Source organism: Pagrus major, chromosome 12, assembly GCF_040436345.1.
Source record: "Pagrus major chromosome 12, Pma_NU_1.0".
Classification (NCBI taxonomy): Eukaryota; Metazoa; Chordata; class Actinopteri; order Spariformes; family Sparidae; genus Pagrus; species Pagrus major.
The window spans coordinates 21822232-21847067 of NC_133226.1; the positions used below are offsets into that span (position 1 = coordinate 21822232).

Consider the following 24836-nt stretch of genomic DNA (forward strand, 5'->3'; position numbering starts at 1 on the left):
ACACCAGGGCTGACAGATAAATGTAGGAATTGATTAAAAAAGTGCTTCTTAATTATAGTTTGTGCAGTGAGTACATGCACTAAGTTATTTCCCACCTCTCTCTAATGTTAATAATAATTGTACTGTTGGACAGTGAAGGGGGGATTGAGTGTTTGTTCTTCCTGCAGCCTGTGAAGAGAGAGACGCAGCTTTTATTTGGCCTGAGGAGGAGGACAGGGGGGAGGAGAGAGGGGGGAGGCAGGGGAGTAGTGGGAGGAACTTGTAGAGTTGCCTGCAGATTTCATTGAGAACGCGGAAAGCACCAGGTTAACATCTATGAACTGAGTCCTCCTGAAGACTTTCGCCTCCCTCTTGTCTCTCTGTTGGATTTACCCTGCTATTTATTTATTGGGATATTTATTTTCTGGAGTAAACCCTAAACTGCGGATCTATGCCAACCCTACGTGGGAGTCAACGACATCTGTGAAGTTGAAGAGGAGGAATGTATCGTTTCTTTGTGAAACTAACATTTCTGATTCCTGCGATCGTCATCTCACAAGGTAAACTGATGAAAGGTTGTGTTCCCAGGCTGCAGAGGAAAGTTGGGAGAAGTTAGTGCATGATCAATATCTGATGATTGGAGGCTGGTAGGCTCTTGTAAAAAATCTCCTGGAAACTTTTTTTACTGGGTTATTTAAAGAGCCTCTCTTGGTCGTGGGAATGGATTCACTACAAGCGCAGCAGCCAAACGCTGCGGTGCGCTTTGGCTTGGCTGCAGTGCGCGCTTGTGAAAGTTATTTTACGCAAGTTAACTGTTCATTTGGTGGCCAGTGTGTGATGAACCTTATACTTCTGATGCAGCAAACACTTAAATGCACCAACACTCATGAGTTTTACTGCTCATTTTGCCTTTAATTGGTTGTTCTCTCTTAAAAGATCTTTGGCCTTGATCAACTTTTTAAATTGTTCTGAGAACCGGTTTTAAATAACAGGGGAGATAATGGATGCTGGTGCGTGTGTTGGGGCAAGGGGGTGGGGGTACGCGAGAGGGAGAGAGGGGGGGAGGGAGGGCCACCTTTTGTCTGCATGTGTGGGAGAGTGTTGTGAGTGCCGGGTGGAGGGTGTGTGGGGGGGTGGAGGAGGTGCTGTTATTCCCGTCTGCCGGTAAACAATGCCCGAGGAGAGTGTTTTATGGCTCGTGCTGGACTCTGATTTCTTTTGTCCCGCATCTGAGCCCCGCAGCTGCTGCGCTTTCCCCCGCAAAAGCGTGCGCTCCCCCCCTCCTCCTCCCCACACACCCTCCCTCCCCCCTAAAAAAAAAAAAAAAAGCCACGCACCACGCGCTCTGGCCTCACCGGTGTCCACAACGGGCTCCCCCAATATCCCCTACGGACAAGTGTGTAACAAATCAATTAAAGTTCAGCATGTGTGTTAGAATTTAAATTCACGCAGGATGAAATGTATTAAAACATCTCACTGATGAATAACTTCCCTCCAATATTTCCAAACTCCTGCTTAATCCCTCTTAATCCTAACGTCTTGTTTAACAGTCTGGATTTCCACATATGTTGGTTTGTGTTTTAATATTTTTCATGTGCTCAACAGGTCTAAAATGCTCCCTACCCACTGAATCATGCCTGAACGGAGGAAGGTGTGAAGCCACCTCGAATGGAAATGGAGAATGCCAGTAAGTAACATGTGAAGCGCCAGATGTTTCACGCTGCAGACCACCAACACTTCCTGCTATCTGGAGCATTTCATTTGTTCTTCTGTTTGGGAATTCGTGCAGCCTTACAAGTGCAGCAGCGTAGTGTAATTTCGGTACTTGAAAGTGCTTTTTTCCCCCCATTTTGCTCGGAAAGAAAGCCACCGCATATTCCCCCCTTTCATTCCAGCCTTTGAGTGGCCCCTGTGCCCAGCAACCGGGGGCCCTTGAGTTTCTTCTGCGCTCGGTGTGCCCCTGTATGCCCCTGCAGGAGCCGCATTGCTCCGTGAGGCTGCACACATTCCCCTAAAAAGAAAAGAGTTTAAGAAGTGAAGAAATAAGAAGGAAGGAGAAAAAAAAGGAGAGCGCAGCTCCAGAGAGGTGAGGGGTAGCTGGACAAAAGCCCACCCCCTCCTCATCAGTCGGCCGGTTAATGAATGCAAGACCCCTTCAGCAGCAAAGTGAGAGGACGCGTCCAGTCCTAAATCTTGTTTTTCTGTCCTTTCATGGGCGACAGCTGGGGCTCGCCCGCCGCCCGTCACCCATTGTCCTGCAGTCAGAATAATGCTGTGTGACTAATCTGAGTGGGGCTTCCCATCATGCCACAGCCACCCCAAACACCACAACACACACCAAACCCCTGCCACAACCCCCCCTCCCTACAAGAGGCTTGTCTCCTGCTTTGTGAATGGATGCACACCCCTCCCCTCTACCTACCCCCACACCTCACCCGCTTATGATCTCCATTAGAAAGCCAGATGGCTGTGAAATGTAATTGGATTGGATGTCAAGAGAGTGAGATTAATTGGAATAAAGTGCAGAAATTCGAAGGCAAACAAGTGGGAACGGAGAGAGGGGCAGATTGCGGGCTATTTGTTCAGGCCATGGATTGATTTTAATGGTTTGTGGGTGCAGGCATCTTCCCTTTATTCTTACCTGTCAGCTTTCTGATTCACCTTGCATGCTCTCGTTAAAGGTGAGGTGAAAGGAAGATGTCAGTCCTTTAGTCTTGAGAAGTTTTTTTGTGGTTTCCAGTTGTGGCATTGTTTCTATCCAACCGTAAAGAAGCTCAGGGGTGGCCTGGCTTTACCCCCGGGGCATGTGGTCATGGCAGGCGCTTCTCTGCTCTGAAGGGACAAGGGGGAGCCATTGAAGGAGCCCATGCTGCTCGCCCAGGGCCACCAATATCTAATCTGCACACTCCACACACACACACACACACACACACACACAGACCTTCACACAGACCCCCGCACGTGTGCACACACTCGCGCACAGAAACTCTCCCTCCACCCTCCGCCTCCACAAAGCTGTTATTGTGGTCTTCATCTCTGCTCGGTCCAATTAAAAACAGACAGGATAAGAGCATCACTTCACCCACCCCGCGCCTGCTTCTTCCTCCCGGTTTTCCTCCCATTAATCATTCATCCCCGCCAAGCCGGGCAGCCATCAGTCACGGGTGCACTGGGAGATTCAGCATCAGTGCATCAGGGGTCAGAGTGTAGCGTCTGCACGGGGAAGGGCTTCCAATAATGGGTTTCTTTTATCGTCACTATTTGAATTTTGTGCCCCTTTAACTGGAAAGTACAGCTTGGAAATGTGTGGTGACATAGCTGGAAAGTCCTCTTGGGGGGAACAGGCTGGCACCAGAGCAACCAGGCGAAAAGCAACGGCCCACATTCAGAGTAGTAACTGGGTGATTGAGGTTAAGATACACAGTCAGATTGAGTGCCAAACGGTTAAAATACTTTGAACCCACGTATTCAGCACGCACAGTTACCAGTGTGTCATGTTGTGGTTTTCGCTGTGAGCATATGGTGACACAGATTTGAGTGGTAAGGCAGATTTAAATCCTCTTTCAGCGCCGTTCCCACGAGTGGGAGAACAGAGAGTGAAATCACATGTTGGCATAGAGAACAAGGTTAGGCTTGGTGTAAACTGTGGTAATCAGATGTCTTATGGACAGGTTTAGAGGGATTAAGTCTGTGTTGAGACAAAATTGGTTCTACGTTTCCCTTTTCCTGCAGAAAGGATGTTTTCTATCCTTCCTGCTTCTAAAATTAGTCACCCTTAATTTAAATCTGTTCAATACAGATCATGTCTAAAAACAGGAACCGGCTCGTGTCCTGTTTGTTTTTCTTGCTGTATATTTATCTCTCTGGCATTGATTGGGCTCAGTTTTTTGTTCTGGGGAACTCGTGTATCATACAAGTAGGCTACAAAGGGAAGTTAAGAAATTTTCAGGCCATCCAGAAAATTAAATTTTAAGGCTTATTATTTTGCAACATCATCAGAAAGAGGAAATTGGCATAAACCACAGCCTACAGTAGCACACATATAACCTCAAGTCTGCCTTTGGACAACATCTAAGCATGTGAGGGGAAAACCGACTGGCAAAACATGTTGTAGCCTTTTATCTACATTTGTTGATACGCTGAAATCCACACACAACATTAATATGTGATTTAAAAATAACTAAACCTCGCAAAATTGTGAATTCCACTCATCATAAGCTTTGATGGAAATTATGTTGTTCATCAGAACTGATTTATTTTGACCGGACAGCCAGGAATATCAGATGCTATCTCAATAGCTAGCTTTATAGCAAGGCTAGACTATGTAGCTAGACTAAATTTAGCTAATACTTTGTTCATGTGGGATAGGAAACCAAATTAGCAAAATGTTTGTTCAACAAAACTGATATATTGTAATACAGCAGTGATATATTTGATGTATTTTGTTTACATAAAGCAATTTGGCAGAGTAAATTTAGCTTTAGCCAGAGATTTTTAGATGCTATCACAGTAGCTAGCTTTAATTAACTAAGCTACTGCCTTAAATGTGATTAGCATAATGTTTTTTAACTAGAACTGATATATTTTGATTTATCATTGATATATCTGGTGTATTTAGATTACACTAAATAACTGGGCAGTAAGTAAATTTAGCTTTAGCCAGAAATATCATATGTTTTCTTAGTGGTTAGCTTTCACTTGATTTATCTTTACCGCTTTCGGCTAGCTGTGTGGTCGATCGTCTGGTTTGGTTTTTAGAACAGAAATCATTTTTTTAATCCTTCAAACTTGGATGGGGAATAGAAATTTTCACAGACTTGATTACATACTCCAGTTTCGGGGGGAATCAGAACTTTGTCTAGACATAGAGCGTACTTCAGTTTGTGGTGGGCAACTAGACACGCGGAAACAACAACAAGCCGCCGTAATGGGGAAGCACTCAGTCATAGTTCTGTGAAGCAAGAGGTTATCTGAAGGTCTGGGGCTTCCTGTTTCCCACAGAGCTGTAGGCAGCTCAAAAACGTGTAAGGGCACCGAGCTGTGTGAGTCAAATTTAGTTTCCACTTGTGAGACAGTAATGAGGGCATAGTGAAGTTGAAAGGTTGTTGACCTAAACTCCTCCGTTGCATGACTGACTGACTGCTTTGCTGAAATAGACACTGTTTTGGTCTGAAGTGACTGTTAATAATAAACTCAGGAAACATCTCAACCGTCTTGCTACGTGTCTCGAATACTGCGAGTCGTCTGACAGGAATAGACTCGAGACAGAAAATTGAGTGAAAGTCCGCAGTGCTTGGTGTGATCGGACCTCTCCGACCTTGCACGGAGCTGTCTGGTATTGCATATTGCTGATAAAATGTCTCGCACATAAAGGCTGTCTGGAGCGAGCCCGGTGCTGCTAAAAAGATGTTCCACTCTCCCTCAAGGAATGCCGCTCTTCATTTGTCCTCCTATAGGATTACCGTGCAGGTCTCTGTTAAAGCTCAGCTCCATGTGGGCTTAAGCGAATCAGGAGTATACAAGTGCATGACTGGGTCAAGTGTTCCTGCTGCGGGTTGGTGCTTTTATTGGGGTTTAAGCTCTAAGGCTGCCACTCCCCTGGTTGGGCCCATTCCCTACATGCCAGAGCCCCTCTGATACTGAAAGAGGCTGATGGGCCAGAGTGTCTAAACTATACGTTGAGTTTCATTCTTAAGAACTTTAGAGAAGCTACTGTGGAGAAAATGTAGCATTGACGGGGGGGCCCCTGGACTGGATCTGATCAGGATTCTGCAAGTCTGGAGATCCTCAGAGCGGGGTGATCAAAGCACACTGTCAGAGCACAGAGATAAGAGGCTATTTAGCTGTAGTGGGTGCTGAAAGTTCACAGGCACCAGCGCAGGCTGTCAAATGTAGAAACACCAACTCCTCTGGCAGGTCAATGTTGCACTACAGGAACGTGCATGGTTTTATCTCGCTCAAGGGCCTAGAAAGACTGGGAAGAAGAGCTGTTCTGTGCCGACCTGATTCATGGTTACCTGTGTAATTGACTCCAGGCTACAGGTACTTTAGCAGATATGTTGTTACTGATAACCATCGAAAGAAGTGGAGTGGCAGGCAGGTGTTTTTGCCTTGGGTGGTTATGATGTTCCCGACCGCTAAGGTGTTTGAAGTGTCGAAACTCCATGTTTGTGTATTTTAAGCGTGAAAGTGATCTTGCAGTCGTTAGTCAAGCAGGTGCTCGGCCCTCATCGCCGTGACTGACCCTCGTAAATCTTCCTGCCTTGTAGTGAGCGAGACAGGAAATAGCCTAATCACTATCAAAATGATCTCTTTATGACACTCGTGGAAGCTGTTTTGTTTTGCAAGATTATACAAATTCCTCAGCTTCTTTATTCTGTTGAAAAAGTTCAGTTTCAGGAACGCCTACTAAGAAATAACTCACTGTTCTGATCTGCTACTGCTGTATCAAACCCACGATCCTCGTAAAGTTCAGATCAGTCATTATGGTCAGACTTCAGATCCTTCCACACCCAGTACTTTTCTCGTTCCCTCTCAAAGATTCTCAGTTCTGTTCTGTTCTGTTCTGTTCGTGGTCTCTCTAACAGATGTGGACCGCAGGGGTCAGACCTTGGCTAATGATTAGGGAACATCAGCTAACTAGACAAAATAAATGAGGAGGAAGGGGCAGGAACAAATGGCCACTTAAGGAGAAAACGGGGGGGGGAGTGAGTGTTGAAGACATCAAGAAGAGAGACAGTCATGCAATACTTTCATAAGCAACATGAAAGGAAGAACAAGAGTATAGAAGTCATACTCGTGCACATAATTACTGTACGCCGCCCTCGGCCATTTACATAACATTTTCCACAGCGGTGGCATTTCCAGTGCACTGTGGGGATGGTTTTGTGTCGGAGGATAAAGTCACCCCCAGAGTGGCAGATGGTAGATCGGGCCCAGCGGGGGAGAGAGGAGAGAGGGGAGAGAAGGCAAAGAGGCCTTCCCCACAGTCACAAAAGTGTTTGGGGTCAGAGGTCGGGGAAGCATCTGCTCCGGCCTGAGGGGACATTGCTTCGCTGGGAGAGACCTGTTGCCGTGGTGTGTGCTCCGTAGCTTTTCAGCATGTGGGTGGATCTTTATCTCCTAGCGGGCTGACTTCAGGACAAAGAGGATCTATTACAGTTAGTTAGCGTGGGATGACACACACACGAGCGCGCACACACACACACACATTAATAATGACATCTGTTTCATGAAGGATGTGGAGTGGTGGATTTAACAACCCAAAACATGTGATTATTCAGTGTGTGAAATTGGGAAAGCTGGGCAAACTTCAAAAGCCTCCTCAAATTGTTTTACAATCTTCTGCCAATTGGAGCTGTCTGTGGCTCCCTGCTGGGCACACAAGACTGTTAAAAAGCTCTGATTGGTCTCACCTAACTAAATCAACAAGGGAGTTTTCAGCAGTCCCGTGTGACATAAGGGAAAGTTATAAAAAAGTAACTTGCGGGGACTTGTAAAAAGTCAACACGGGAGAGAAAAACAGCAGTGAAAAGCAGAGTCTCAGCACAGAAAGGACAGTCGTAAAAAGAGGAACAGGTAGGGAAGAGAGGAATTAAGAATGAGTCCGGTGGTTCACGGGGGAAGGTTGAGGAGACAGAAGTTGCAACAGCTGACTTCACATGGGTTCTTTATGTCCCCGGAGGAGAGGTTGGCTTGTCAGTACCCCCCATCTGACAAGGGGACAGAGGGGAGGGAGGGAGGAGGGATAAGAGGGGGAGGAGGAGGAGGAGGAGGAGGAGGAGGAGTCCTGTCCAACAGCTGCCCTCATTAACATGCGCACCTGCTCCCTGTGGAGATACTCGGAGGCCAACAGATGCCGTCCCTTACGCATAGACACTCACACGCTCATTTGTGCGACTACACACTCCGCACACAAGCCCCGATTCAAACATAAACACTTTTTTTTGCCGAATTTAAATGCACCCACATGTGACAGACAGGACTGTTACATAAAGGCTGCACCGGTACTAGTCGGTTCACCGTGGGTTTTTCGCTGAAAAAACCAGCCTGACGCTGCAAAAAGATCCTCATCTTTGTCAAGCTTTTTTTTCCCCCTTGGTTTCTATGTCCTCATAATCAGCCAGTTCGAGCTATGCGACTGTAGCAGCATCCATCCTTAGTCTGGATGGGGCTTAGGGCCTAGACATCCAGAGCCGGCACAGTCCCCTTGATCTCTACGGTCATTCAGGATGAGTGTGGACAGCGCAGGGGTGAAAGGTAGATGGGAACGGGGCTGTTACGGCTAGACTATTTTGTGGCGTCTGTTGTCCCAGCAGAATGTGTTTTCAAGGTTCTGAGGGAGTCTAATCCAGAGAGACACACTAGAACAACATGCCGTCCCCGTCGCGCTCCAGTGGGACTTTTCCTGGGCGGGAAACTTTTCCTCCCTCCCTTCCTCTACCCCCCTCCTCTTATTCCCCTTTTGTTTGGATGATTGTTCCCATGATTTTAACCTAAAAAAAGACCCTTGTTTTCTAATTATCTCTACTTTTCTGTCTTCTCCCAGGTGTCCCAGTGACTACGTAGGCAATCGCTGCCAGTATCCAAGCCCCTGCAGCCCTTCACCCTGCCGTAATGGTGGTGAATGCCGAGCAGTCTCCCATGGCAACACGTTTGATTTCCGCTGCGTGTGCCGCCTGGGTTTCACCGACCGCCTATGCCTGACCCCCACCAACCATGCCTGCATGAGCTCCCCATGTCGCAACGGAGGAACGTGTGATCTCATTACCCTCGCTGCCTACCGTTGCCGGTGCCCGCCTGGGTGGTCAGGTGTGTAGAATAAAAGTTATCTGTGCGCTCCTTTTCACCAGCTTTCACTATAAAACATTAAAGGTGCAATATGTAAGAATTTTGGGTGAAAACATTCAAAACTCAAAGCAGTTCACTCTTGTGATATGCTGCCCTCTATTTGTTGACAGGTGGACAATTCTAACATATTGCACCTTTAATAACGCTCTCTGTCATTTTGTTTTCCAAGGTAAAACATGCCAGCTCGCCAACCCATGCGCTTCCAACCCATGCGCAAACGGCGGCCAGTGCTCTGCCTTCGATTCCACCTACATCTGCACCTGCCCGCCCGCCTTCCACGGTCAAACCTGCAAGCAAGACGTCAACGAGTGCGCCCAGTCTCCATCTCCCTGTCTGAACGGCGGCGCGTGTGTGAACGAGGTGGGTTCGTACCACTGCCGCTGTCCTCAGGAGTACACCGGCCAACACTGCGAGACCCCCTACATGCCATGCAGCCCCTCGCCGTGTCTGAACGGAGGCACGTGCGTCCAGAAGGGAGACACCACCTATGATTGCAGCTGCCTGCCAGGTAACACAAATATACATCGGCACATAAATAAGCAGCGGTTTTTTTTTGCAGACATGAAGTTGCATATGGCTAGAGCAGCAACACAACACACATACTTGTTGTTTTGCTGTTACATCAGTTGACCTAAAAACCAGTCTGTTGTTGTAGTAAAGTCTGATTGAGTGGTTAGCCCCCTCCCCTCCCATCTCTCTCTGCCAGCCTCCACTGGCAGGATGCAGTCACACAGACGTTTCCTTCTGATAATCACAAGCGAGGCCTCTCAGTACACATCAATGTATAGATATACACACCCTATTCATGAGGTCTCACACACACACACACACACTGAGCTGGTCTGTTTGCCATCTTTATTGTGTTGGCACCCAAATCCGTTACAGAGTTGTATAAAACTTTGGTTAACCTTGGGCAATTGTGGTCGCTGCTGTTCGAGCTGTGTAGAAACTTTTCCTCTCCAAACCACATTTTACGAGCACATCTCTATCCCTCTTAAAAGTTCAATATTTGGTCATTATGAAACCTGGCTGAGTTGTTGTCTGATTGAGCAAAGAACAAGTTGTTTAGATATGCAGATGAATGAGGGATATTGTGGGGCTGTGTGTTAAAGTTTAACCCACGCTGTGTGTCTCTCGTGGGTGTCCGTGCTGGAATGCGGCAAGATAGCGGAGCTGCACGGGCACCTGCAGAGCCGCGGGTTGATAGTTAATCAGACTATCGTGGCTGTAAAACTCCCACTCAAGACTTTGATGTTTGAGGAGGAGACAAATTGCATTGTCATCTGCTGGGCATTGAAACAATCCGCCACTAGGATGTGGAGAGCTTATCTGGAGCTTAAAAGTGCACAGTGATAAGGAAAGGAAGAGATGGTGTGATTATTAACTAAAATCAAATGTTGCTAGGTCTTTTTCTGTGTCTTTGACACTCCTCAGCTTTTCATATCTCGTCTCTTTTTGTTCTCTTTCTGTTCATCAGGCTTCACAGGTCAGCACTGTGAGCACAACATCGACGACTGCCCAGGTCACAGCTGCCAGAATGGTGGTGTGTGTGTGGATGGTGTGAACACCTACAACTGCCAGTGCCCACCACATTACACAGGTGAGCTTTGGTTAAGAGCATAACCATTGAACTTTTTGTGAACTTAAAAATGAAATCAGAAAAGTACAAAGACAACATTTTAAACTTGCCCTCACACTGTGCTAACCCTCCTATCAGGTCAATACTGCACAGAAAATGTGGATGAGTGCGAGTTGATGCCCAACGCATGCCAGAACGGAGGAACGTGCCACGACACTCACGGCAGCTACCACTGCGTCTGCGTCAACGGGTGGACGGGCGACGACTGCAGCGAGAACATCGACGACTGTGCCAGTGCAGCTTGTTACCACGGTGCCACCTGCCACGATCGCGTAGCATCCTTCTTCTGCGAGTGTCCTCATGGGCGCACAGGTACGACTCTGATCCAGACGCACTGCACACACAGATTATGTTCCTAATGAAGTGATTAAAGGTGCCGTATGTAAGAACTGGCCACCTGTTGAATGAATACTCCAAACAAATAGGGGGCAGCATATCACCTGAGTCACAGCTAGCTGCTGCTAACCGTAGCTGCTGTTAACTAGTTACCTAGTAGTTGTTACCTAGGCTAGCTGGTTAGCATGCTAACTTCAATAGATGTCTCTGCAGCACAATACAAAGACATCTGTGACATAACTTTAAAACTCTAATTTCTTCACATTTTGTTGATAATTTTAGTAAAATTCTTACATATTGCACTGTTAAATGTTATGATAAAGTTTGATGACTTGCTGTGCTCGCAGGTTTGCTGTGCCACCTTGATGATGCCTGCATCAGCAACCCATGTCAGAAGGGCTCCAACTGTGATACCAACCCAGTCAATGGCAAGGCAATCTGCACCTGTCCTCCAGGTTACACCGGGTCAGCCTGCAACCTGGACATTGACGAGTGCTCCCTCGGTATGCTGAGTTTAGAAATTGAATCCTTTACAATCTGTCTGCTCAAATGACCAAACATGTGTGACAACTTGTATCTTCAATGTTGATCGTTGTAGGTGCCAACCCTTGTGAACACGGCGGCCGCTGCCTCAACACCAAAGGCTCCTTCCAGTGCAAGTGTCTCCAAGGATATGAAGGCCCTCGTTGCGAGATGGACGTCAATGAATGCATGTCTAATCCTTGCCATAACGATGCCACCTGCCTGGACCAGATCGGAGGGTTCCACTGCATCTGTATGCCAGGTAAATGGACGAATCTTTGTGATTTAAGAGCATTATTAAACCCTAAGAAAGTAAATTTGACTAATAACTCTTTTATTCTCAGGATATGAGGGTGTGTTCTGCCACATCAACACAGATGAGTGTGCCAGCCAGCCTTGTCTCAACAATGGCAAGTGCGTTGACAAGATCAACTCTTTCCACTGCGAGTGCCCAAAAGGTGAGAAAATATAAGGAGATGTGACAGAAAGTAATAGGGTCCTAGACAATGAGAGCAGAGAAGAGGCTATAAAGGGGTGGATCATTAACCTAGCTGCCAATGAGTATATCACGCCATATATGGCTCACAGATTGAATGTTAATGATTCACTTCTACTAATAGTGTCACCAAAGGGTTTGCGTGTGGACTGGACAGAGTGGAGCAGGTTGCGGAAACATTAGCATATTTGGCGGGCACGGCAGGAGTTTGTGTAAGAGCTTAGCGCCAAAATTTGGGGGCAGGGATTGGTTTATGGCCGGTAAGCTGGAGGCCATTGTGTTGCGGTTTGAAAGAAAGATTTCACTGCACAGTAAGAGCCGAGGAGGAGGAGGAGGAGGAGGAGGCGGGTGGTGGAGGTGGAGGAAGTGTTGAGGAATGGTTTGTTAGGACCTTCAGTGTCCTGCAGACCTACTTCAGATGCAAATGAGCTTTTCTGTGCATTATGCACAGTGTAGCCATGATATCCAGACTATAACGAGCTACATTATTTTGGCGGGATTTCTCACATTAAAGTTGCACTATGCAACATTTATACAGGCTTATAAACAAACAAAGCGACAGGGCTTAGATGTAATTAAAAGCTGTATATTTGTAAACATTAGAATGTTTTGAGTTTGAATTATTGTGTGGTGAGAACAAAATAAAGGACTACATAACCAAATGTGTTACATAAGAAAAAACATATTGCACCTTTAAAACAATAATCTGAAAAAAGTTTAAATCTGTATTTTTTTCATGCATATGCAGGTTTTTCAGGGAGTCTGTGTCAGGTGGACATTGACGAGTGTGCCAGCACACCCTGCAAGAATGGAGCCAAGTGTACGGATGGTCCCAACAAGTACACCTGCGAATGTGCTGAAGGTAAACCAAACCAACTGTTTGTTTTTGCAAAATTTCATTGCAAATTTCCTCAATTTTTTCTAGTTTCTATCCAAAATTAAAAAAAAAACATGATTGATATCCATTGAAATTCATTCAAAGTTATGTTTCACAATTGCATTTAGAACAATTTAGATGTGACCAGATTATTTTATTAAGTACTTACTCTTTTCTCTGGTCCAGGTTACACGGGGCAGCACTGTGAGACCGACATCAACGAGTGCTACTCCGACCCCTGCCACTATGGCACCTGTAAGGATGGCCTGGCCTCCTTCACATGCTATTGCCGCCCCGGCTACACCGGCCGCCTGTGTGAGACCAACATCAACGAGTGTCTCAGCCAACCCTGCAGGAATGGTGGCACTTGTCAGGACAGGGAGAACACTTATATTTGTGCCTGCCCCAAAGGCACAGCAGGTGAGACATTTCAACAACATTCAACTCTGTCAGATTCATTAAAATGTGGAGATTTTGCTAACATGTGGTCCAATCTACAGGTTTCAACTGTGAGGTCAACCTGGACGACTGTAAGAGCAAACCCTGCGACTACGGGAGGTGCATCGACAAAATCAACGGCTACGAGTGTGCATGCGAGCCCGGCTACACAGGTGAGCGCTGGGTGGAGTTTACAGGTGCAGGGGGATGGTCCCCTGAGCTTTGGGAGGGGCAGGTAGGACAGGTGGCTGGCGGGTCCACTCCTGCAGAACAATGGTGTCAGATTGCCTGTGTGGGATGTGGAGGAGGGGGGGGGTTTAGAGAAAGGAACACAGTCCCCAACCTGATACATACGCACACACAAAGCGCTAACTTTGTTTGCCATTTGAAAAGGCTGTGACGTTGAGCCTGGAAAGAGTCTGTAAGGTGATACTTTAAAAGGCCTTTAATCACATAGCTGGTGTTTATTAGTGTGTAACTGCATGACTAATCCGGTAAAAATCTCAGATTAACGTGTTGCACCTTATTTACTTCACCTGTAACGTGCTCAAAGTGACAGAGTCTTTGCCCAACAAGTGGACCACTCTCGTCTTCCTCCCTTTCATGGCCCAACAGAGCCGGTTCTGACTGGTAGTGGCTGTGTGATTATACTAGAAAGGGGGGCAGGGAGGAACAAGTGTGTGTGTGCAGGCTTCTGTGCATCCCTCCTCCTCTTCCTCCCCTCCATCTTTTTGTGCTGACGGGGTGAGTGTGGAGGGCACGGCGGGACTGAGACACAGAGGGACAGAGGACTATTGTAACTGAAGATCAGGCAGTTGGGCCCTCCCCTCCTGATTGATGAGGAGCAGAGGAGGAGGGGGATCAGAGGGGGGTTTAATTGTTACTCGGCTGTGTGTGAAAAGGGTCTGGCCTTCTGTCCCTGTAAACAGCCCTGGGTGAGGTTAGTTCTCCCTGGATGGGGGGTGGTGTGTGTGTGTATGTGAATAGGCAGAGCAGCTACAGTCCCCCCTCCCTCCCTTCTCCTGGCAGCACCTCCCCCTCTCAGATCCAGCTGAAACCCTCCTTCTGCCTATTCAACAGGGCCCCATTCAATCAATGCAGGGGAGCCGAAGGGGCCTCTAGGGGCCACCAGGCTAGGCACACATTCGAGCTGCTACAGCTTCTGCCTGTTGAATGTTGAGGGAGTCTCTCTATTGTCCAAAAGCCACACAGTGCACCTCAGCAAGCAGCTTATAAAGGTTCAAAGAATACCACACAGGAGGGCAAAGTTTCAAGCAAAGAAGCTATTCATCAATCCATGTCTGTCAAAAGAAATATAAGCTGCATTGTCCTAAAAATCATTTCTCATCGCCTTCCAGGATCAATGTGTAACATCAACATCGATGAATGTGCCATCAACCCCTGTCACAACGGGGGTACCTGCGTTGATGGCATCAACAGCTTCACCTGCCTGTGTCCAGAGGGCTACAACGACGCCACCTGTTTGTCTCAAGTGGATGAGTGTGGCAGCAACCCCTGCATCCACGGCAGATGCCAGGACCTCATCAATGGGTCAGCACAGATCCAGTCTTTAAGATGTATGAGCTGCCAAAAGTGGCACGAATAAAACACCACTGACCTTGACTTTCCTTTGATTGTAGCTACAAATGTACCTGTGACTCTGGCTGGAGCGGCCCGAACTGTGACATCAACAACAACGAGTGTGAGTCCAACCCGTGCATGAACGGGGGAACCTGCAAGGACATGACCAGCGGGTACCACTGCACATGCAGAGCAGGCTTCACTGGTCAGTTATAACCCTTCTTGTCCCTTTTCAGTGTGAGTGTGCGCCCTGTTAGCCGCTATCTAACCTAAGTGTGCTCTTTAATCCCGCCACTGTAGGACCTAACTGCCAAACTAACATCAACGAGTGCGCCTCCAACCCCTGCCTCAACCAGGGCACCTGCATCGACGATGTGGCTGGATACAAGTGCAACTGTTTGCTGCCCTACACCGGTATGACACGTAGCTGCTTATACACCTGGGATGATGGAATCTAGTTTGCTGCTGACTCAGCTGTTGGTCTGAAACTGTAAAGATAATCCTTCTCTTTCCGCACAGAAGCCTCATCCCATCCTATCTCATGTTGTTTTAGTGAATGGGGATGCCTGTTTTTGGCATCTCTGTGTGGAAAGATCAGCCTGTAACAGTATGCGTGTGTGTGTGTGTGCGTGTGTGTATGTTTTGGAATAACATGCCACAGCGGCTAACATGACGGGAGAGCTGGAGCCTGCTCCAAGCCCTATTCCCACTTCCTGTTTCCTGTCTGTGATCGCACAATAGCAGGAAACAGGAAGGGCCTTCCTGTTTGGCTAAGTTGTCATGGAAATGGATAAGGAAGTGGGATGTAAACTGGGATTTTTGTGACTCTTCGAAATGAAATCTTTGACAGGAGTGTGGAATCAAATATAATGGGAATTATTTACATCTGAAGTAGTTATTCCACATTACCAGAATAGTCCCAACACTGATGTTCCCTCTTCTCTGTCACCAGGTGACAACTGTGAGATCCTGCTGGCACCCTGCAGCCCCAGACCCTGTAAAAACGGTGGAGTATGTAAGGAGGCTGAAGACTACCAGAGCTTCTCCTGCATCTGCCCTGAAGGATGGCAAGGTATCCATCCATTCATTTCTGTTTCACCTGTTTATGCATATCTAGCCAAAATCTGTCCACCCTCAGGACAATGTGACTAACTTTTCTTCAATCTTTCTCCTTCCCTCAAGGTCAAACATGTGAGATTGACATCAACGAATGTGTGAAGAGCCCTTGCCGCAATGGTGCTATTTGCCATAACACTATGGGTGGCTACCAGTGCAAGTGCCAGCCAGGTTACACTGGCCAGAAGTGTGAGACAGACACTGACGACTGCAAACCAAGTAAGAAACAGACTTTCACCATTTCTAATCTAGTCTTCAATTTCAAACATCACTATTAAAAACGGTGATTTAATTTTCTTTCTCGTGCCTCAGATCCCTGCAGTAACGGCGGTCTGTGCCGCGATGGCATCAACAGCTTCACATGCACCTGTCTGCCCGGGTTCCGCGGCGGCAAATGCGAGCAGGACATAAACGAGTGTGAGAGTAACCCCTGCAGGAACGGCGCCAACTGCACCGATTGTGTCAACAGCTACACCTGCACCTGCCCGCCTGGCTTCAGTGGCATCAACTGCGAGATCAACACCAACGACTGCACAGACAGGTAGCTCATCATCATCATCAAAATTTTGTCTGTACTTATTAAACTTTGCTGAATAATTAAACCAAGGCAAATCTTATAATGTTTTAACATTCTTGTTTCTTGTGTTTCTTCAGCTCTTGCTTTAATGGTGGCACCTGTGTCGATGGAATCAATGCCTTCACCTGCCTCTGTCTACCTGGATTCACTGGAAGCTACTGCCAGTATGATATCAACGAGTGTGACTCCAAACCTTGCCTCAATGGGGGCACTTGTCTTGACAGTTATGGGACATACAAGTGCACCTGTCCTCACGGCTACACAGGAGTCAACTGTCAGGTAGGGTGAAGTCCTCTTTTGTCTCTGTGTTGGTTTCATGCTTTGCCTCAATTTGTTCTAGTTTTTTAAGTGTTTCTTTTTTGTTTTCCTGTTAGAATCTCGTGCGCTGGTGTGATTCATCCCCTTGTAAAAATGGAGGTTCCTGCTGGCAGCAGGGAGCCTCTTACACCTGCCAGTGCCAGACTGGATGGACTGGTCTCTATTGTGACATCCCCAGTGTCTCCTGTGAGGTCGCAGCCAAGCAGCAAGGTATGAAAGCCAGACAAAAGTTATTTCACATCATGCTGATAAAGCTTTTTTCTTTTAAACCTGTCAGCGATATATTCTGTAACTCGTTCCCCTATGATTTCAGGGGTGGAGGTGGCTCACCTGTGCAGGAACTCAGGCCAGTGTCTGGATGCTGGAAACACACATTACTGCCGCTGCCAGGCCGGCTACACAGGGAGTTACTGCCAGGAACAAGTGGACGAGTGCTCACCTAATCCCTGCCAGAATGGAGCCGTTTGTACTGATTATCTGGGAGGCTACAGTTGTGAGGTAGGTTGATTTAAACTGGAATTGAATCACATGGAAATGTACAGATATGATGTACAAAATCGGATCATAAACAATAAATAAATAACACATTATTCCTATAATGATTCCTCAGTGTGTCCCCGGCTACCACGGTGTAAACTGCTCCAAAGAGATCAATGAATGTCAGTCACAGCCCTGTCAGAATGGAGGCACCTGCATCGACCTCATCAACACGTACAAGTGCTCCTGTCCCAGAGGAACACAAGGTATACACCTGCATAGCATATTCGTATACATACATTTGCAAAAAAACTATTATGAGCACAAAAAGGAGAACATGTCTAACCCAATGTTACTGTCTCCCGTAGGTGTCCACTGTGAGATTAATTCGGACGACTGCACGCCTTCCACCGACCCCCTGACCAACGAGCCCAAGTGCTTCAACAACGGCAAGTGCGTGGACCGCATCGGAGGTTATCAGTGTCTGTGTCCGTCAGGCTACGTAGGCGAGCGCTGCGAAGGTGACGTCAACGAGTGTTTGTCTGACCCCTGTGACCCGAGAGGCTCCTACAACTGCATTCAGCTCACCAACAGCTATCGCTGCGAGTGCCGCACCGGATACACAGGTACTGATCTACATCCCGCAGCAACAAGAACGTAACAAGACTGCAGCAAGCCTGTGTGCAAATGTTGACATTTTGCTTCTGTTGTCCAGGCCAGCGTTGTGACAAGGTGTTTGACGGCTGTAAAGGAAGACCCTGCAGGAATGGAGGAACATGTGCTGTCGCCAGTAACACGCCTCATGGTTTCATCTGTAAATGTCCTCCTGTGAGTACAGCTGAGTGATGCCTCTTCAGAGATAATTCTACTTTTTAAAGCACAGTGTCATAACCTCAGTCCATTTCTGTTTCTGTAGGGCTTCACCGGCTCCTCCTGTGAGTATGACTCTCGCTCCTGTGGGAGTCTAAACTGCAGGAATGGAGGCACATGTGTCTCAGGCCACCTGGGCCCACGCTGCCTCTGTCCACCAACCTTCACTGGACCTGAGTGCCAGACCCCCACAGACAGCCTCTGCATCTCCAACCCTTGCTACAACGGCGGCACCTGCCAGATCACACCAGATGTGCCTTTCTTCCAGTGTAGCTGCCCGAGCAATTTCAACGGCCTGCTGTGCCACATCCTGGATTATTCCTTTGTAGGAGGCTTCGGCCGGGACATCACCCCTCCTCCGGAAGTGGAGGTGAGCTGCGAGATTCCTCAGTGTGACGAGTGGGCAGGGAACCACATCTGTGACTCGCTGTGCAACAACCATGCCTGCGGCTGGGACGGAGGAGACTGCTCGCTTAATTTTGATGACCCTTGGCAAAACTGCTCTGCAGCCTTGCAGTGCTGGCGCTACTTCAACGATGGGAAGTGTGATGGCCAGTGCAACAGTCCTGGGTGTCTCTATGATGGTTTTGATTGTCAGGGACAGGAAGGACAGTGCAAGTAAGTGTCGAAAACCAGACAAAAAAACATTTTAGTAGTAGCAGTAGTCATATAGTTGCAGAATCCTAACCAAGCCTCCTTCTTTCTTCCAGCCCGCTGTATGACCAGTACTGTAAAGACCACTATGCTGACGGCCACTGTGACCAGGGCTGCAACAATGGAGAGTGTGAATGGGACGGCCTGGATTGTGCCAACAACATGCCAGAGAAGCTGGCGGATGGGCACTTAGTCCTGGTGGTCCACATCCCCCCAGAGCAGCTTAAAAACCGTTCCTCAGCCTTCCTCCGAGACCTCAGCAGTGTTCTCCACACCAATGTGGTGTTCCGCCGTGATGCCAAAGGAGAACCGATGATTTTCCCTTACTACGGCAACGAACAGGACCTCGTTAAACACAACGTGCTGAAGCGCTCCGCGGATGGTTGGCCCGAGTGGGCTTCGGTGCCGGCTAATGTTTTGGGTCAAGTGAAGGAAAGCGTGACAGCCATGGTCAGCCCTCGGAAACGCAGAGAGCTGGATCCTGTGCAAGTCAAAGGGTAGGCACCACAGAGAAATCACAGTTAAAACATATCAGTAATATTCATATTTGTATTACAGGAAAGTGTTGAATGTTAACATTTCCATCTATTTTTGCTTGTAGATCTGTGGTGTACCTGGAGATTGACAACCGTCAGTGTTACCAGCAGTCTACTGAATGCTTCCAGAGTGCCACAGATGTAGCTGCATTCCTCGGAGCGCTGGCCTCCAGTGGGAATCTCAATGTTCCCTATATTGAAGCTGTCACGAGTATGTAACTCATATCAAGCCCTTTTTTGAATAAATACTCAATATTATTGAAACATTACTTAACGTTGAAATCCTATCTTTCCAGGTGTGAGACCTACTCCCTCAAGCTCAGAGCTCTACCCCATGTACGTTGTCTTCCTGGGCTTGGCTGCTTTGGGTTTTGTCTGCCTTGGCGTTCTGGTGTCTCGTAAGCGTCGACGAGAGCACGGCCAGCTCTGGTTTCCTGAGGGGTTCAAAGTGTCGGAGCCAAGCAAGAAGAAGCGCAGAGAGCCGTTGGGAGAGGATTCTGTAGGATTGAAGTAAGTAGACTTCAAAAGTGGAATAAGAAAGCGGCGTGTGTTGTGTGTTTAATGTTATGTAACTAGACTAACCTGCATCCTCTTTTCTCAGGCCTATGAAAAACTCTGACATAAATCTTATGGATGACAATCAAAATGAATGGGACGATGAAGATCCAGACTGCAGGCGCTTCAGGGTAAGACAAACAATTTGAGTCTTCTATTGTCTAAATATTTTCCCGAACTTTTTATCCTGAACCGTTTCCATGTGTGCTACTGATGCTGACGTTGCTGACGTTGTGTTTCTAGCAGTTCGAGGAGCAGGCCATGTTGGAGTTGTGTGATCATACCGACCACAGGAAGTGGACACAGCAGCATCTGGATGCAGCTGACCTACGTATTGCGTCGATTGCTCCTACCCCTCCTCAGGGAGAGATTGAGAACGACTGCATGGATGTCAATGTCAGAGGACCTGGTGTGTACAGAATTATGTCATAATGAAAACCCCGTAAAATATTGTGCAGTCTTCTGCGAAGTGACAGACACATGACTGCGAACTATAATCCTCTCACTTCTTCTTTCAGATGGTTTCACTCCCCTGATGATTGCTTCCTGCAGCGGTGGAGGACTTGAGACTGGTAACAGTGAAGAGGAAGAGGATCCCTCAGCAGAAATCATCTCTGACTTCATTTACCAGGGCGCCAACCTCCACAACCAGACTGACCGTACAGGCGAGACTGCGCTCCACCTGGCTGCTCGCTACGCCCGATCTGATGCCGCCAAACGCCTCCTGGAGTCCAGCGCCGACGCCAACGTGCAGGACAACATGGGCCGCACTCCGCTTCACGCTGCTGTGGCCGCAGATGCACAGGGAGTTTTCCAGGTGACTTATCCTCTACAGGACTCTCACATCTCTCCACGGTTTGATTTATGACAAAGTTTATCCAGCGTTTTTAAAGCACCTAACTAAACAAGTCTGTGTTGTGTCCTTGCAGATTTTAATCCGCAACCGCGCCACTGATCTTGATGCCCGCATGCATGACGGAACAACACCTCTGATCCTGGCAGCCCGATTGGCCGTTGATGGCATGGTGGAGGAGCTTATCAACTGCCACGCCGATGCTAACGCCACCGATGATTCTGGTAGTTAACATTTTATCTGTCATCTTCACAGTCCATGAAGAAAGATCCTCTATTGTGTTGAGCTGTTATCATAAACAACCCTCTACCTTTCCCTCTGCAGGTAAATCTGCTCTTCACTGGGCTGCGGCTGTAAACAACGTGGAGGCTGCTGTGGTGCTGCTGAAAAATGGTGCCAACAAGGACATGCAAGACAACAAGGTATGTGAAAATCATGTGACTGTGATGGAGGTATTTACAGCTTTCACAGTAGTATACCCAGTGGAATAACCGTTTTTTTCTTTGTTTGCTTTTTTAGGAGGAGACACCGCTCTTCCTTGCAGCCCGTGAAGGCAGCTTCGAGACCGCCAAAGTTCTTCTTGAGCACTTTGCAAACCGGGAGATCACCGACCACCTCGACCAGCTGCCCAGAGATATCGCCCAGGAGCGCATGCACCATGACATCGTCCGCCTCCTGGATGAGTACAATGTGGTCAGGAGCCCCGGGCTTCACAGCGCTCCCCTGAGCACCTCCAGCCTCTCCCCTCCTCTCTCCTCCCCTAATGACTACCTTAGCAACCTCAAACCCAACCTGTCTGTCAAGAAGGTTCGCAAACTTAGCGCCGGAGGAAAAGGAGGGAAGGATGGAGGCAAAGATAATAGGATGAAGAAGAAGAAGTCACTGGATGGGAAGGGTAACTTGCTCGACACGTCAGCTGTCCTCTCTCCGGTTGATTCCCTCGAGTCGCCACATGGTTATCTGTCTGATGTGGCCTCTCCTCCCATGACATCACCCTTCCAGCAGTCCCCACCCATGTCTCTAAATCATCTACAAGGCAATGGAGACCACATGGGCCAGATGAGCATGTCTTTTGACCATAACCCTCCCCGTCTCTCCCACATGCCGGTGTCTAGCCCCAACAGTCAGGGTACATCTGTAGGCAGAGGAGGCCAGTTAGACTGGCTCACCAGGATGCACCCAGGCGTAGGCCAGCAAGGAAGCTTCAACCAGGCGCCAACCATTTCCCACAACATGATGGGTGCTCTGCATGGCGTCAGCACTGCCACCCTGTCTCAGATCATGGGCTACCAGAACCTGCAGACCAGCCACCTCGGCTCGTCCGCGCACATGATGCAGCAGGCTCACTCGCGGCAGCTCCAGCACCAGAACTCAAACTCCACCACGGCCGGGCAGACCCTCAACCAGAGCTTCCCGAACATGGAGCTGGGCAGCTCCGACATGCAGCAAAACAACGGCTCAGGCCGCTCTGTGCCAATCCACACCGTAATGCCGCAGGAGACGCAGATCCTCGGCACCCAGTTCCTCACCCCTCCCTCCCAACACAGCTACTCTGGCCCCATGGACAACACACCCAACCACCAGCTACAGGTGCCCGACCACCCGTTTCTAACGCCCTCCCCCGGCTCCCCCGACCAGTGGTCCAGCTCATCGCCACATTCCAACATGTCCGATTGGTCGGAAGGCATCTCCAGCCCGCCTACGAGTATCCATTCGCAGATGAATCTGATCCCGGAACAGTTTAAGTAGAGACTTTTAAAATGGACAGAACTGTTTAGCGGAAAGAAATATATGAACAGAGAGTGACAAACCAGTCTCAAGACTGAACATGCTCCTTTTTTATTATCAGTTTTTATACTAACGATAAAAACAGTTTTAGTAATTTTGTATTTATTTATGTGCTTTTTTTGACCTGAAATATAAAGAAGATGCTTTTATATTTATGCTTTTTTATTTTTATTTTTGTTCTGTTATGTATGGAAAGATTAGAAACCATTTAAAAGGAGTGCGTATCAGAAAAAAAAAAGACTCCTAGATGTGTACACTGGCTATTTATTTGTGTCTTGTGTTGCTTTATTCACTGGATTTATTTTAATCTTTTGATGCATCGGCTAAATTTTATTTTTGGGATTTGCATTACGTTTGTACAGATTTCTTTTCGAACTTTTATAGATTATTTTAAAATTTTCAGTATTAATTAATTATATTTTAACCTCCTTTGTCTTTTAAGTGACACAGGTTTTGTTACTGAACTACATTTCACTAAGTCTTATCACTGAGTCTGTGTTAGATGATGATCAAATATATATATAAAGTGTCACCTTTCATAATGTCGCTAGCTACACTGTCCTCTCTTGGCAAAATGAGAAAGAGCGTATTTGAACTGAGTAAACACAGATCTTGTCATTTACTGTGGAGATTTGGGACCTAAAAGCACAGAGCAAATATCTTTTATCAGTTGAGAGATGCTTTTCTAAGAGTGGAAAATGCATCTAAATCAACCTGAGCCTATTTTGATTGAATGGTGGTCTGGGCTGGTGCTGAATAATTGATTTGTGATCATTTATGATGCAAGGACATGTTTCTTTATTTCATATTTTGTATCCCAAATCAGTGATTATGGTTACCATGTTTAACCTGTTAAGTGTTAAATTGCAGACCTGTAGTAGAAATGTTACATTCGCCACAGTTTAAGATAGTGCCAGTGTGATTGTATGTTTTTTTCCTAAGAACAGCAATGTATTTGTGAGATTTCTTGTAAAAAAAAGAAAATGTCTTCGAGGTGGAGAACATTGTTCGTGAAAGAAATGGGGACCTTCGTGTGTTTAACATCACCTGCACTTTGTAAAGGAGTGCGGTTTAAGGTGTTTAAATGTCATGTTTTATAAACTAATTCAGAGATAAAAGATGTTTTTAAGAAAAGATGTAATTCAAAAATCAATGTTCATGCAAAGTTGTAGTTTGCAAAGAAGTATTTCCTGATTAAAAATGTTTTGTAAAAATGGTCTTGATTCAATAAAAGCTGCTGTTAAGCATTACGATGTTGCTTCCTCTCCTGCTTCAACTTTCTTCTTTGATATATTATGTAGCTGACAGTAGTCCCACCTCATCTGTAGTTCCTGTGGATGCAGTGATGGAAGAAGGACCAAGGTACGTTTTAACCGTTTGGGGGTTTTTTTTGGTATAAATGACACATTCAGAAACCAGAAACAGGTCTTTTTTTCGTTTTTCTAATTAAATTTACCACTCAATATTTCTTTTCCATTGGTGGGTGGGCTTTCGGCACCCCATTGCCTCTGATTGGCTACTGTGCTCTATCAATTATATTTGTGCTGCGCTCTTCAAAATAAAAGTTCTTGCGTACGTCTCGGCCTTTAGACAGTGCAATGTTAACATAAATATATTGCGACAGACAGACGAGACTACGTTATGATCACAGACCACACTTATATTGACGGCCTTTAGCTTCATTATAGCTTCATTATGCTCTTACCGAGCGGTGCCGCACATGATTTTGTTTTATTCAATGACAATAAAAATGTTTTTCATATCAAATGAACGACCTTTCATTCATTTTTGAAATGTTCTGCTGGTGCATGGATTATAAAGTAATGCAAGAGAAAAAGATAGCCTAAATAAATAAATAAAATAAAGTAATGCAACAGCGTATTGTATTGACTGTTAATGTGCAGCTGATAGGCTAAAACGCAACATGTGTGTTTTGAAAATGAAAGTACTATAGTACGTTTTCTGAAGGATGCACTGTGAACAGCGATGTCTGCTCTCAATAATTAGACATATCACTGGCATGTGGCATGTGGCAATGGGAAGCACGCCAAAGGTAGTTGCAAAAAATGACCAGCAGGTGTCGCACTATGTAAACCTTTTCATCAATAGCTCAGAAATGTCAGTGAATGCTTCACTTCACTTCACCTTGACTGTATGTCTGAGACTACAGCTATTATACTGTGTGTAAATGCGCATTGCACTGAGAGGAAAGAGACTTTTTTAGTTTCCCTGATACAAAATCAGGGGGAAAAAAACTGACATGGTGATGAATGTTTGATCATGTGGCGCCCTCTGCTGGATAATCATCAGTGATAATTCTCTGTGGGTTCATCACTGCCAGAGGCCCTTGTCGCATCACACAATTGTCATTTGC

At 46.9% G+C, this 24836-nt stretch overlaps 1 protein-coding gene across 2 annotated transcripts; it reads left to right on the forward strand.

Annotated features, from left to right (window-relative positions):
- The first annotated feature begins 358 nt into the window (after positions 1-358).
- On the forward strand, positions 359-23719 carry LOC141005978 (neurogenic locus notch homolog protein 1-like). 2 transcript variants are annotated; one of them, XM_073478047.1, is made up of 34 exons: positions 359-539; positions 1585-1666; positions 8528-8790; positions 8999-9337; positions 10307-10429; positions 10547-10780; positions 11152-11307; positions 11403-11588; positions 11671-11784; positions 12571-12684; positions 12886-13119; positions 13200-13310; positions 14496-14688; positions 14778-14923; positions 15019-15132; positions 15671-15790; positions 15901-16053; positions 16147-16375; positions 16489-16690; positions 16786-16939; positions 17043-17227; positions 17340-17472; positions 17575-17832; positions 17922-18034; positions 18123-18694; positions 18787-19227; positions 19332-19477; positions 19563-19776; positions 19868-19952; positions 20065-20230; positions 20340-20638; positions 20751-20898; positions 20999-21096; positions 21194-23719. In XM_073478047.1, exons 1-34 carry the CDS (start codon positions 482-484, stop codon positions 22421-22423), a joined length of 7413 nt encoding a protein of 2470 aa, XP_073334148.1. In that variant the 5' UTR covers positions 359-481; the 3' UTR covers positions 22424-23719. The 2 variants fall into 2 exon arrangements, with proteins under 2 accessions (XP_073334148.1, XP_073334149.1); XM_073478048.1 differs by having other exon boundaries at positions 20068-20230.
- Positions 23720-24836: the final 1117 nt, after the last annotated feature.

What these genes read in the sequence shown, in the direction of transcription:
- LOC141005978 (XM_073478047.1), top strand. Translation starts at nt 482, where the DNA reads ATGTATCGTTTCTTTGTGAAACTAACATTTCTGATTCCTGCGATCGTC. An exon ending in GTGCCGCACCGGATACACAG is followed by an intron (nt 17,833 to 17,921) that starts GTACTGATCTAC and finishes TCTGTTGTCCAG; the next exon opens with GCCAGCGTTGTGACAAGGTG. An exon ending in TCATCTGTAAATGTCCTCCT is followed by an intron (nt 18,035 to 18,122) that starts GTGAGTACAGCT and finishes CTGTTTCTGTAG; the next exon opens with GGCTTCACCGGCTCCTCCTG.